This window comes from Diabrotica virgifera, chromosome 10, assembly GCF_917563875.1.
Source record: "Diabrotica virgifera virgifera chromosome 10, PGI_DIABVI_V3a".
NCBI classification, from domain to species: Eukaryota; Metazoa; Arthropoda; class Insecta; order Coleoptera; family Chrysomelidae; genus Diabrotica; species Diabrotica virgifera.
This window is the reverse complement of record NC_065452.1, coordinates 1,300,400-1,311,344: the sequence shown is the minus strand read 5'-3', so window position 1 is coordinate 1,311,344 and position 10,945 is coordinate 1,300,400. Positions and strand designations below refer to the sequence as shown.

Here is a 10,945-nt window from a genome sequence, read left to right as displayed (position 1 = left end):
ATTAAAATAAATCTAAAACGGAACAGTTGGTTACTAACCTCTTGTAGTGTAGTTTGGTCAGGACGTGTGTAGAGCTGACTTCGACAAGGATGGTCGGGGATTTCTGTCCTGTCGGATGGTCAGATCGGGACGTGTGTAGGCCCTTTGAAATAGTTATTAGGAATAGTTTTTTCTCAACATTCTTTACGGGCAATATTCAATAAATTCATCACCACATACTAAGAAAAGTATATTATCGCCAGTTTTAAATAGTAGAATTATTCCTTAATTATGTCATATCATTGTTGTGAGGATGAATAAAAACAAAATAGATTTGTTAAATATTTTTTTTTATTCTTCGATGTATATTAAAATCTACAAAAAGTAATTAAACATATTGTAACTCGCCACATATATGTTTTCTGTCTTGAGACTTTCCAGTTTTTAAGTCACACAATATTTGAACTTTACATTCAGCATCACAGGATGGTCTAGTAGGACTGTGTCTGTAGTAGTGCCTAAAATTAAAGAAATACGCTTGGAGATCGAAAGAGGAGTGAAGACATTAGAAGAAAATGTAACGTACCGTGTATAAACGAATGGACACTAAATAGAAAAATGGGATGTGGCACTCCGGGAGCGACCGAGGAGGGGAATCATAGCTTTCTTATCGTCAGATCGGCTTCTATCCTAGGCTGTTCCAATGGCGCACCTAGAATTCTGCTCTGGGGAGAATTTTCCACCAAATTTTTTTTGTAATATTTGTGAAAGACAAGTTACATTTTCCTACTATTCTTTATATATTTTTTATATGCCCTGGGAGGGGTTTTAACCCCCATCCTCCCCCCCTGGGTGCGCCACTGGGCTGATCTCACCGACTCAGAGGATATCTTGCCTCTTTGTCTCTGAAACCTTCAACATTTCCCGAAATAAAAGATTTTGATTAATTCTTAAGATTCTAAAGGAAAATTAAGCCTGAATGTTAAGCCTCTTGGTGGATTTAGTAATAATACAATATATTATGTGTTCTGTCCATGATATCCGAAGCGTTCCCCTCCAGCACCATATCTCGAAAGCATCAATTTTTTTCCTATCGTCCGATTTATGTTTCGCATCCGTAACTAAATAGAAGAAGACCAGACACATTTTGGTGTTTTTTGACAAAGACCAATCTCTCCATAGTTTTGATAATCCACTTATAGCATTTTGGCCATTATTATTCTCATACGTATTTCGGTTTCACAAGAGGCTGCATTACTAATGTAGGCTCCTAGATAATTTGCTCTAGGTTTTCACTAGTTGTAAAATATTTAAAGTTTCTTCTTCGGATGCAGTTATTAGAGTTGTATCGACTGCATATGTAAGGTTTGAGATCTTTTTGCTTACGATAGAGATATAATTTAAATAGACTTAAAGACATAATACATCGTTGGCAGACTCCCCTATTTACTTTAAAAGGGTTGGACTCATGGTTTTCTTAATGTGCTTTCATTATTCCCTTATAGTCTTTTCACCAGCGTTGACCGATGGTCAGGAACTCCCATCTCATGTAAAACTGTCCACACTTTTTTTAATTATATAGTCAAATGCCTTCTGGTAATCCAGAAACCAGATGATCATCGGAATTCTGAATTCTCGAGCTTTTTCAGTGAGCTGTCGCATATTTAGAGTTTTCTCCCTTGTGCTCTTACCCTTTCTTGTAGTATTTGTCTATCCAGGTATGTATGCATGCAACATTAGATGATTCTCAATAAAAATTTAATTGGTTGTGAAAAATTTAATTAGTGAGGTGATTCAGTGGAAACTACGTTTTGTAGAGTTGCACTTTTCTTATGAATTGGAGTCAATAGCGCAGTACACCAATCACTGGGCCATTTGCTGATTCTCCATATTTTATTGCATAGTTTCAACATTAATTATTGTAGACCAAATTCACAAATGGTTGGCTTTGATATCACTGCAACCATGCGATTTATTTCTTTTAAGGCATTTTATGGCTTCATCAATTTCAGACATTTAGAAATTTGGTTATAGATTTGAAACAGTAGATAATATCTAGTGCTGTGATATAATTAATATTAGAAGTTTCTCCTTAATATAGTTCCGTGCAGCATTTTTCCAAGTCTCCAGAACCTCTATTTTTTGCCTTCTAGCATAAGGAAAACGACCGTGTATTTGAATTGTTTGCAGAAGTGTCTGAAGTAGTGCGAAGCAGTGCTGAATGATATCGTGAGCTGCTCTAAAATCTACGAAGGCAACTAAATTCTGTTTGTTAAAGGATGTGTTGTTTTTCGACATTCCTTTCTTTTTTGGTTATGATAAGTATAGTAAAGGAAGTGACAGAGCAGGGAAATGAGTTTGTACCTACTAGGATTCTCCGAATCATTCCTTGGTTTAATCAATAACATTACTTTCGATTTTCTCCAGAAATTTTTGATTATGCATATATTGTAAATAGTGTATAGTTTTAAAATCCCATTTTTGGTCCTTTACCCAAATTTCCTTATTTATTCAGTGTATAATCATCCACATCTGTAGTTTTCCATTGTTTTAACATGTTCACATCATAATCTTTGTTATGTTTATTTCTATATAATTTTTAGTTTTATTTATAGTTTCTTGTTGGTTTGAGCATTTTGTTCTTTTGAATTTTGTTTTGTTAAACCAGTTCCATTTCCTTTACCTAAGGTTTACCATTAATATATTATAACCATTTTTGGATCTTTTCATTTTTTTTGCCACTTCTTTATTTCCTTGTTTCTCTAAGGCTCGTTTGCAGTCATTCTTCTTCTTATTGTGCTGTCTTCTAACGAAGGTTGGCGATCACTTCTTTAAACGCTTCCCTATTTTTTGCAACGTAAAAATATCTGTTCAAAAGCCAACATTTCTTCTTTCTCCCCAAGCCTTTTCTTCCCTCTACTTTTCCTTGCATGATGACGTGTAGCAGAGACTATCTATCGTTCCGAAGTGTGTGGCCCAGATGCGATGTTTTTTCCTATTTTAATTGTGTTCATAAGCTTTCTGCCATGTCCAATTCGTCTTAGTAGTTCTTCGTTTGAGACTTTTGCAGGCCAAAGAATTTTCAGAATACGCTTATTTTCAATCCTGACATTTCTATATAATTTTTCCTTTTGCCTCCTTCTTACCATTCCACTCTACTGTTCTTTCTCTTCTTCATAGCTTCGTTCTTTTCTTTTATTATGGTTTTCTTTCCTCAATAATTAATTTTCTTATTGTACTTTTCTTATCTCTTGTCAAGTCTCTTGTTGTTCGTTCTTCAATTCTCAAGTTTCCGTGTTAAGTTCTTTAACCATTTCTATTAGTAGGTCCAGTTTCTCAACTTTTGTCCGAATTTTGTTTGGTAATCGCTCGTTTTTTTGCTTTTCGAGAATATGTTTTCCTCATTTGTTCGTTTTACTTTATAATCATCTGAGGTATCATCATTGTCTGTCATGGTTATTACGCATCTTCGAGAAAAGCTTCAGCCACTCAAACTTTTGTATTACTTTATCCCGTATTTGGTTGATTTCTCAATATTTCATGGCTTTTCTCACCATATGTATGCTTACCTATAAAATAAATCAAAAGTGTCATCTTCAGCTGCCATTTTATCTACAAGTTTATTCCATTCCTCTGGAGCAAGTGACTGCATGCTATAAGTGTCTCTCGCTGAGTAGGATTTGTACCAAACTGGTTCGTTATGACCTTTATTCGCTTGTTCTAAATCGCAGGTCCACGTTTCATGATCCACAACATCCTATAAAATAAACTTTTATTACTATGAGATACCTATAGGTAATAGCTCAGTAAAATTAAATAAAATCAAAATGTAATTCCGTGCAGGTTGAACGTTGAAACAAGTTTTATATCAAAGTTAAGACGATAACAAAAGATATTTTCAAGAAAGTACACACAACCAAACTTATATGGAATCGTCTGATATTTCTTATTATTTCGTGAGAATTTAAAAAAACGAACACACGAAGTCAAACAATATTTATTTTAAAGAACAAATACATAACAATTAAATAAAACAATAAAGTATTTAACAAACAAATTGAAACTAGTTGTTTTAAAGTCAATAGCATAAAAAATTTCAATGTAATACGAATAATGTTTAAATTGTTTTTATTTATCTTTTTTTTTTTGTTTTTTGGTAGTCAGTGTTATCACCTCTAGTCCTTCGGTTGTGTGGGCACGCTCCTAATCAAATTATCAACATTTTGTTGTAGTCTTCATTCTTCCATCAGTTCGTTCGTGATCATTGAATCGACCGGTCGATTTATCGAGTGCGAAGAAATTAATACCAGTGTCCAATTTCGAATAATTTTGTTAAAATTTCGAGTGTAGTAGATTTTATAAAAAACTTAATTAACAGTGAGTGTATAATATGATTGCCACCGAGGGGGTGGTGAAGCCCCCCAAATTGGAACTCAATCTCCAACCAGCGGTGACATGGATGTCCCAAATAATTGGGATATGGATGTCGAATCACAAGTACAAATAATATTTCTAACGTAAAACATACGGAAACAACAACAGATATACAACAGAAACCAGTACGTATTGCAACTTCTTATAATAATGTCGATATCTAGATATCTAGATTAAGAATTAAATTGAAAAACTATAAATCGGCAAATAATTTATTAGAATCGGTTAATTTAAAAAAATATAATTTGTTGGCATATATCCCTAAATTCATTACACATAAATTAGGTATAATAAGAAATATAGACTATGAGTTTGGTGAAGAGTATGTTAGAGGGAAAATAAATCCGTTTGATATGCATTGTAAATTTAGTGTTGAGGCAGTTAAACGAATGAATCGAAAAGTAGTTAAACAGGACGGTACTAAAGAATACGTGCCTACAAAAACCTTTTTTGTTACTTTTAAAGCATCTAGGTTACCACAATATATATGCATTAATCATGTAAGAATTCCGGTAGAACCCTACGAGCAAAAGGTCCTTTTATGCTTCAATTGTTATAGGTACGGACATTTAATTAAGCAGTGTAAAAGTAACGTACGCTGTTTAAAGTGTAAAGATGGACACGAGACAAAAGACTGTAGAAAAAATTTAGTAGAAAAAACATGTTTCTATTGCAGTGGAGAACATTATACAAATCAAATAAAAGAGTGTCCAGAATTCGATAGACAAAAATCAATTAAAAAATTAATGACTGAGCAAAATTTATCTTATGCAGAAGCTAACACAAAAACCCCTAAAGTTACTTATGCACAAGTGGTCGTTAAAAATCCAGGACCGACCGAAATTTTAAACAATAAATATATAGCCGACAGTAATCATAATTTAAACAATAATTCTCATGATTTTCAGTTACAATCTAATATATTTCCCTCTTCCCAAATGCAGCCGAGCGGGCAAAAGTCGAGTTCGGTGCACTCCCAGCATTCTGCGGTTTCTCACAAAAGACCTAGGTTGGCGAGGTCTCAAGAACAGGATAATACACTGAATTTACATAAAAAAATGATATCACCAATTCATTTACCGAGTTCATCGACAGCCGTTTTCGAAAATCAAAATTACAAATCAAACTTAACATTGAATCAGTCTCATCAAGAGACTTATGTCACTGTTACGGAGAATACTTTAGTAGGTTTAATTTTATCCATTATAGAAATCTTAAAACAACAAAATAAATTTGAAATTCAAGAATCAACTTTACTTAGTATTATTCAAGATAAATTTAATGCAATATCTGATGATGAGTTGTTTTAAGATTTGCCAGTGGAATTGTAGATCAGCTATATCTAATAAAGAAAATCTTCAAAATATGTTAATAAATGAAGATATAGATATTGCTATGCTTTCTGAGACGTGGTTTAAACCATCAAAATATGTAAATTTTGCAGGTTATAACGTTATTAGGGAAGACCGCCCTGACGGGTACGGCGGGGTGGCTTTTCTGGTAAAGTTAAAGTTAAAATATAATAAGATTATTGTAAGACACTCCAATAAATTGCAAGCAAACTGTATCCAACTACTATCAACCAACAAAATCAGTATTTTTTTTGTAAACATTTATGTTACTCCAAGAAGTTCCATAGGGACGGATGAGTGGGGCGAGTTTTTGGAATCTCTCCCGAAGCCATGTGTAATCGGGGGTGATTTCAATGCTCATCACACCACTTGGGGATGTTTAACAACCAATTCTCAGGGCAACAGGTTACAAGATGCCATAGACAATACGGATTTGGTACTATTAAAAGATGGCAGTCATACATTAGTGCCCACATTAAACAGTAACTCCTCAGCGATAGACTTAACACTCTGTTCATCAGGTATAGCACATCTTTTTGAGTGGCAAATTATGGACGATCCACATGGTTCTAACCACATTCCGATTTTAATTAAATTTAATTGTGAAATGAGCAGTAATGAAATGATGGTGTATAGTAGATGGATAACAAAAAAAGCCAATTGGAATAAATTTCAAAGCGAAATGGACGAACATTTTATAAATAATGATAATAATTATAATTACAGCCAATTTATTAATGCAATTAATAATGCAGCTGTAAAAGCAATACCACAGAGATATAAATATAAGCAAAAAAAAAAAAAACACTGGTGGAATGATGAATGTCAGGCAAAAGTTAATAACAGAAAACAATTATTTATAATATACAAAACCAATCCAAACCTGCAAAATTTAATAAATTATAAAAGAGCTGATGCAATAGCAAAAAGAACGATAAAAATAACTAAAAAGGAATCATGGAAAATATATTGTCAGTCCTTAAATAAAACCACTCCTATGAAACAAGTTTGGCAAAAAGTAAATAGTTATAAAAATAGAAAACAAAACAATACACATTACATAGAATCAAGTGCTGAATGGATAGAGGATTTTTAAAATAAATTATGTCCAAAAGTTTGCATTTCTAAACCATTGCAACCTTGTTTATATGATTCCTCTGGAAATTCAGATAATTATTTAACAACGCCTTTCAGCATGTATGAATTGAATAAAGCTATGAAAAAAAAAAGTAATACATCCCCTGGAAAGGATCAAATTCAGTATAACATGATATTTAATCTATCTTATTCCGGCAGAACTGCGTTATTGGATATATATGGTTTAATAAAATACCAATTCCCAATTATTGGCTTGATTATATTATGGTCCCTTTATTAAAGCCTGGGAAAAAATCTAATAATTCAGATTCTTATCGACCTATAGCTATGGCATCTTGTTTATTAAAAACTTTTGAACGAATGATTAAAAACAGACTAGAACATTTTTTAGAATTCAACAAATTATTACCCGAAAACCAATTCGGATTTAGAAAAAATCGTTCAACGTTAGATAATGTGAGTACTCTAGTTACTGACATACAAAGTGGATTCTCACACAATTTTTCAACAACCTGTTTATTAATAGATATAAAAGGAGCGTACGATAATATTCAATTAGACATTTTAATGGACAAGATGAAAAAGCTAAAACTACCGGAACTACTTATTTTTAATATTTATAAATTGTACAACGAGAGAAATATTTATATTCGTACAGTAGACAAGTTAATAGGTCCTCAAAAACCCGCTGTAGGCCTTCCTCAGGGCAGCATATTAAGTCCTATTTTGTACATTATATACGCATTTGACTTGGATACTATATTCCATAGGAATATAAAAACATTACAATATGCTGATGATATATGTATATATACGGCGGAACAAAATATAGAAAAATGTCATCAAAACTTAGAGGTAGCTTCAGATTCATTAGAAAAGTGGATAAAGAATAACGGATTTTCCATTTCAGAAAATAAGTCAGCAGCTGTTGCATTTACTAGGAAGAGGTTTCATCATCCGTCTTCCATAACACTAAAAAATTACACAGTCCCGTACCTAGCTTCATTTAAGTATCTAGGTATTACTCTAGATACGAAACTTAACTGGAAATCTCATATTCATTATATAACATCTAAGATTGAAAATGCTATAAACATCATAAAAGTTTTCAGCCATAGTAAGTGGGGGGCAGATCCGAATATTTGTCTTCTATTTTATAAATCTTTTATCCAGTCAATAATCGATTATGGGTGCGTATTATATGGATCGGCCTCTGAATGTCATCTTAAAAAGATTGATCAAATCCAAAATAAATGTCTACGAATCTGTAATGGGTATCTGAAATCCACACCCATAGTTGTTATGGAGGCGGAAAGTTGCATACCTCCACTTCTGTTAAGGAGACAATTCTTAAGTAATAAAAACTTATTGAAGATATACGCAAAAAATGACAATCTTACACACACAATTCATCAGTTAACTATCGAGGTTTTAACAAATCGTTATTGGAAATATAAAAAAACTCCTCTATTGATCGAAAGTTATTATAACTACCCAGAAATTAAGGACAATATATTGACTATTAACAACTTCACGTCATTTAAACACTACGATAATCGCCCTGTATTCCATTTAATCGATGACTACCCTAGACTCCCGGAAAAATTACTAAATAAATATTTTCTTAATAAAATTCATCATCAATGGGAAAATCATGATTACATCTTTACTGACGGTTCTGTAATTAACGGAAATACCGGTTTGGCTCTTTATCACGTTAATAAAAAGATAAAGCGACTGCATAAACTGCCTAAGGGATCGTCAATATTCACTGCAGAAATAATCGGAATTAAAAATGCACTAATCTATGCTCAATCCCTATCCGGCACTAATATAGTAATATTCTGTGACTGCAGAAGTGCATTAGAAAAGATAAAAAATATTAACATAACTGACCAGTATGACGATTTAATGAAAGATGTATATGAAGTACTTACAAAATTGAATAAACATGGAAAGATAATTAGATTATCCTGGGTGAAAAGTCATTGTGGGATAGAATATAAAACGATCACGTAAGCCAAATGAAAACAACTATGAAAACTAAATGGCAAGAAAAATACGAAAAAGCCAACTCTGGGAAAAAGTTTAAATTGTTGCTTCCAAAAATAAAAACAAAACCATGGTTTTTTAATGTACAGGATAGAAATTTTATAAAAACAATTTCACGAATCAGAAGTAACCATGCAATGTGTCTGGAATATAAACACCGTTTAGGTATCCAAAACGAAGATTACTGCCAATGCAGAAAACATGGTAGTTTAGAACATATTATATTAGAATGCCCGTCTATTCAACAAGAGATCTCTACACTACTTAATAATCTATATAAATTAAAAGTAGACACACCTTTTAACTTGTCGAGCTTACTTGCAACTGAGGATATACGAGTATATGAGGTTATTTATGAGCATGCGGTTAAATGTAAATTTAAATTATAAGCACACTAACATAAATCCTACTCTTTTGTATCCATTCCAGGGGTCCCTTCCCCCGTGTTACAATACCCCGCCGAGACGACCCTCCGGCAAATTAGCACTCCTTCTAAATCTCCTTTGTAATAACTAACAAATTTGTATGAATGGTAAAAAAAATAATTAAAAAGTAAAAGTTATAGTTAAAAGTATAGTTAAAAAAAAGTAATAAATTAATATAAAAAAATGATAAAAAACAAAATAAAAAAAATATTAAAAAAAATAAATATTAAAAAAATACGTACCTATATTAAAAAAAAATAATATTAAAAAAATACAGTTACATTATAAGGATAATCATTAATATAATATTGAGTATTATGTACAATAATATGTGTTGTTCATTAAATATAAGATAATATAAGATACACATTATGTGAAAATTAATACTTACCTGAAGCATTTTCCTTATAACTTTTACACACTTGTTCTGGCTAATTGGCTTAGTTCCAGTGCCATAAAACAAAACACACACACACACTCTCCATTCTTCAAGAGCAGCTTGTAATACTAGATGTGCGGTGTTTTGTGGATGATCTCGGCGAGCTCTAATTTTTCTTTTAAGCATATCACACAAATAATCTATAGGGTTAAGCTCGGGTGAGCAAGCAGACCACTCCAAACAAGGGATACATTCTGCTTCAATGATGTCTCTAGTCACTCTAATGGTATGTGGTGGTCCATTATCATGCACGAAAATTAAATTTTCTCCTGTTGCACCTCTCCAGAGCCTAACTACAGGTTATCAATATGCCTGTGAGCAGTTAAAGTTGATTGCATGAAAATTAAAGGAGTTTTTTTTTACAGATAATTCCTCTCCAGAACATTACACTTCCCCTTGTATATTTGTGAACAGATCTGACAGTTTTCGTTCTTGTTTGTCTTCCACGACCTCTAAGTACACGATTTCGTGGGTCATCTGATTTTACACAAATCCTGACTTTTTCTGAAAATAGCACATTTTGTCAATTCCCAATGTTCCAGTTTTGGTGGTGAAGACACCAATTTAGGCAATCAATCTTGTGCTGCCTGAGTAACTCGGGGACCCATAACTGTCTCCTGCTGTATACTTCTTGGTACGAACTCTTCTTCTTATCGTTTCATCTGAAACAATTACACCTGTAGCTTCCAAAAGCTGCCTTTGGAGCTGCAGGTGAAAAATAGTTAGGTGTCTTCCAGCTGATTGGACAATTAAACGATCGTGGCGAGCCGTTATTACTTTTTGGCGACTTTCCCTTGCTTTATTTTTGACCTTTTCTAGTTCCTGTTACCTAGCATAGGTTCTGGACAGATCGCCCTGTGCTACGTCTAGCTCTTCAGCTATGTCCCTTTGAGAACATTATTTGCTCCACAAGCAGGGCCGCGTTTAGGTCAGTTGACGCCCTAGGCAATTCTCTAGTAGCCACCCTTCAAACATGTACCATTTTTGGGAAAAAACCAGAATTTTTTTATTTAAATATGAATACACTAAAAATGGATTTAAACTACGATGTTTATATACATATAACAGAAAAAATGAAAAACATGTGTAGGTATAATTCTTGTAAAAAAATGAAAAAGGAAGTGAAGGTCTAAAAATTAAAGGAATAACGCAGAAAACACAAAAAT

At 32.9% G+C, this 10,945-nt stretch overlaps 1 protein-coding gene across 1 annotated transcript in view; it reads right to left on the bottom strand.

The window, feature by feature from the left end:
* Positions 1-312: 312 nt before the first annotated feature.
* LOC114343276 (sphingomyelin phosphodiesterase-like) overlaps positions 313-10,945 on the bottom strand; it is a 239,938-nt gene continuing 229,305 nt past the window's right edge. Inside the window, exons 13-14 of the mRNA XM_050641444.1 lie at positions 3,549-3,736; positions 313-497 (exon numbers count right to left, since the gene is read on the bottom strand). Of these exons, the coding sequence (XP_050497401.1) occupies positions 368-497; positions 3,549-3,736 (318 nt within the window). The 3' untranslated portion in view covers positions 313-367. The remainder of the gene's footprint in view (positions 498-3,548; positions 3,737-10,945) is intronic.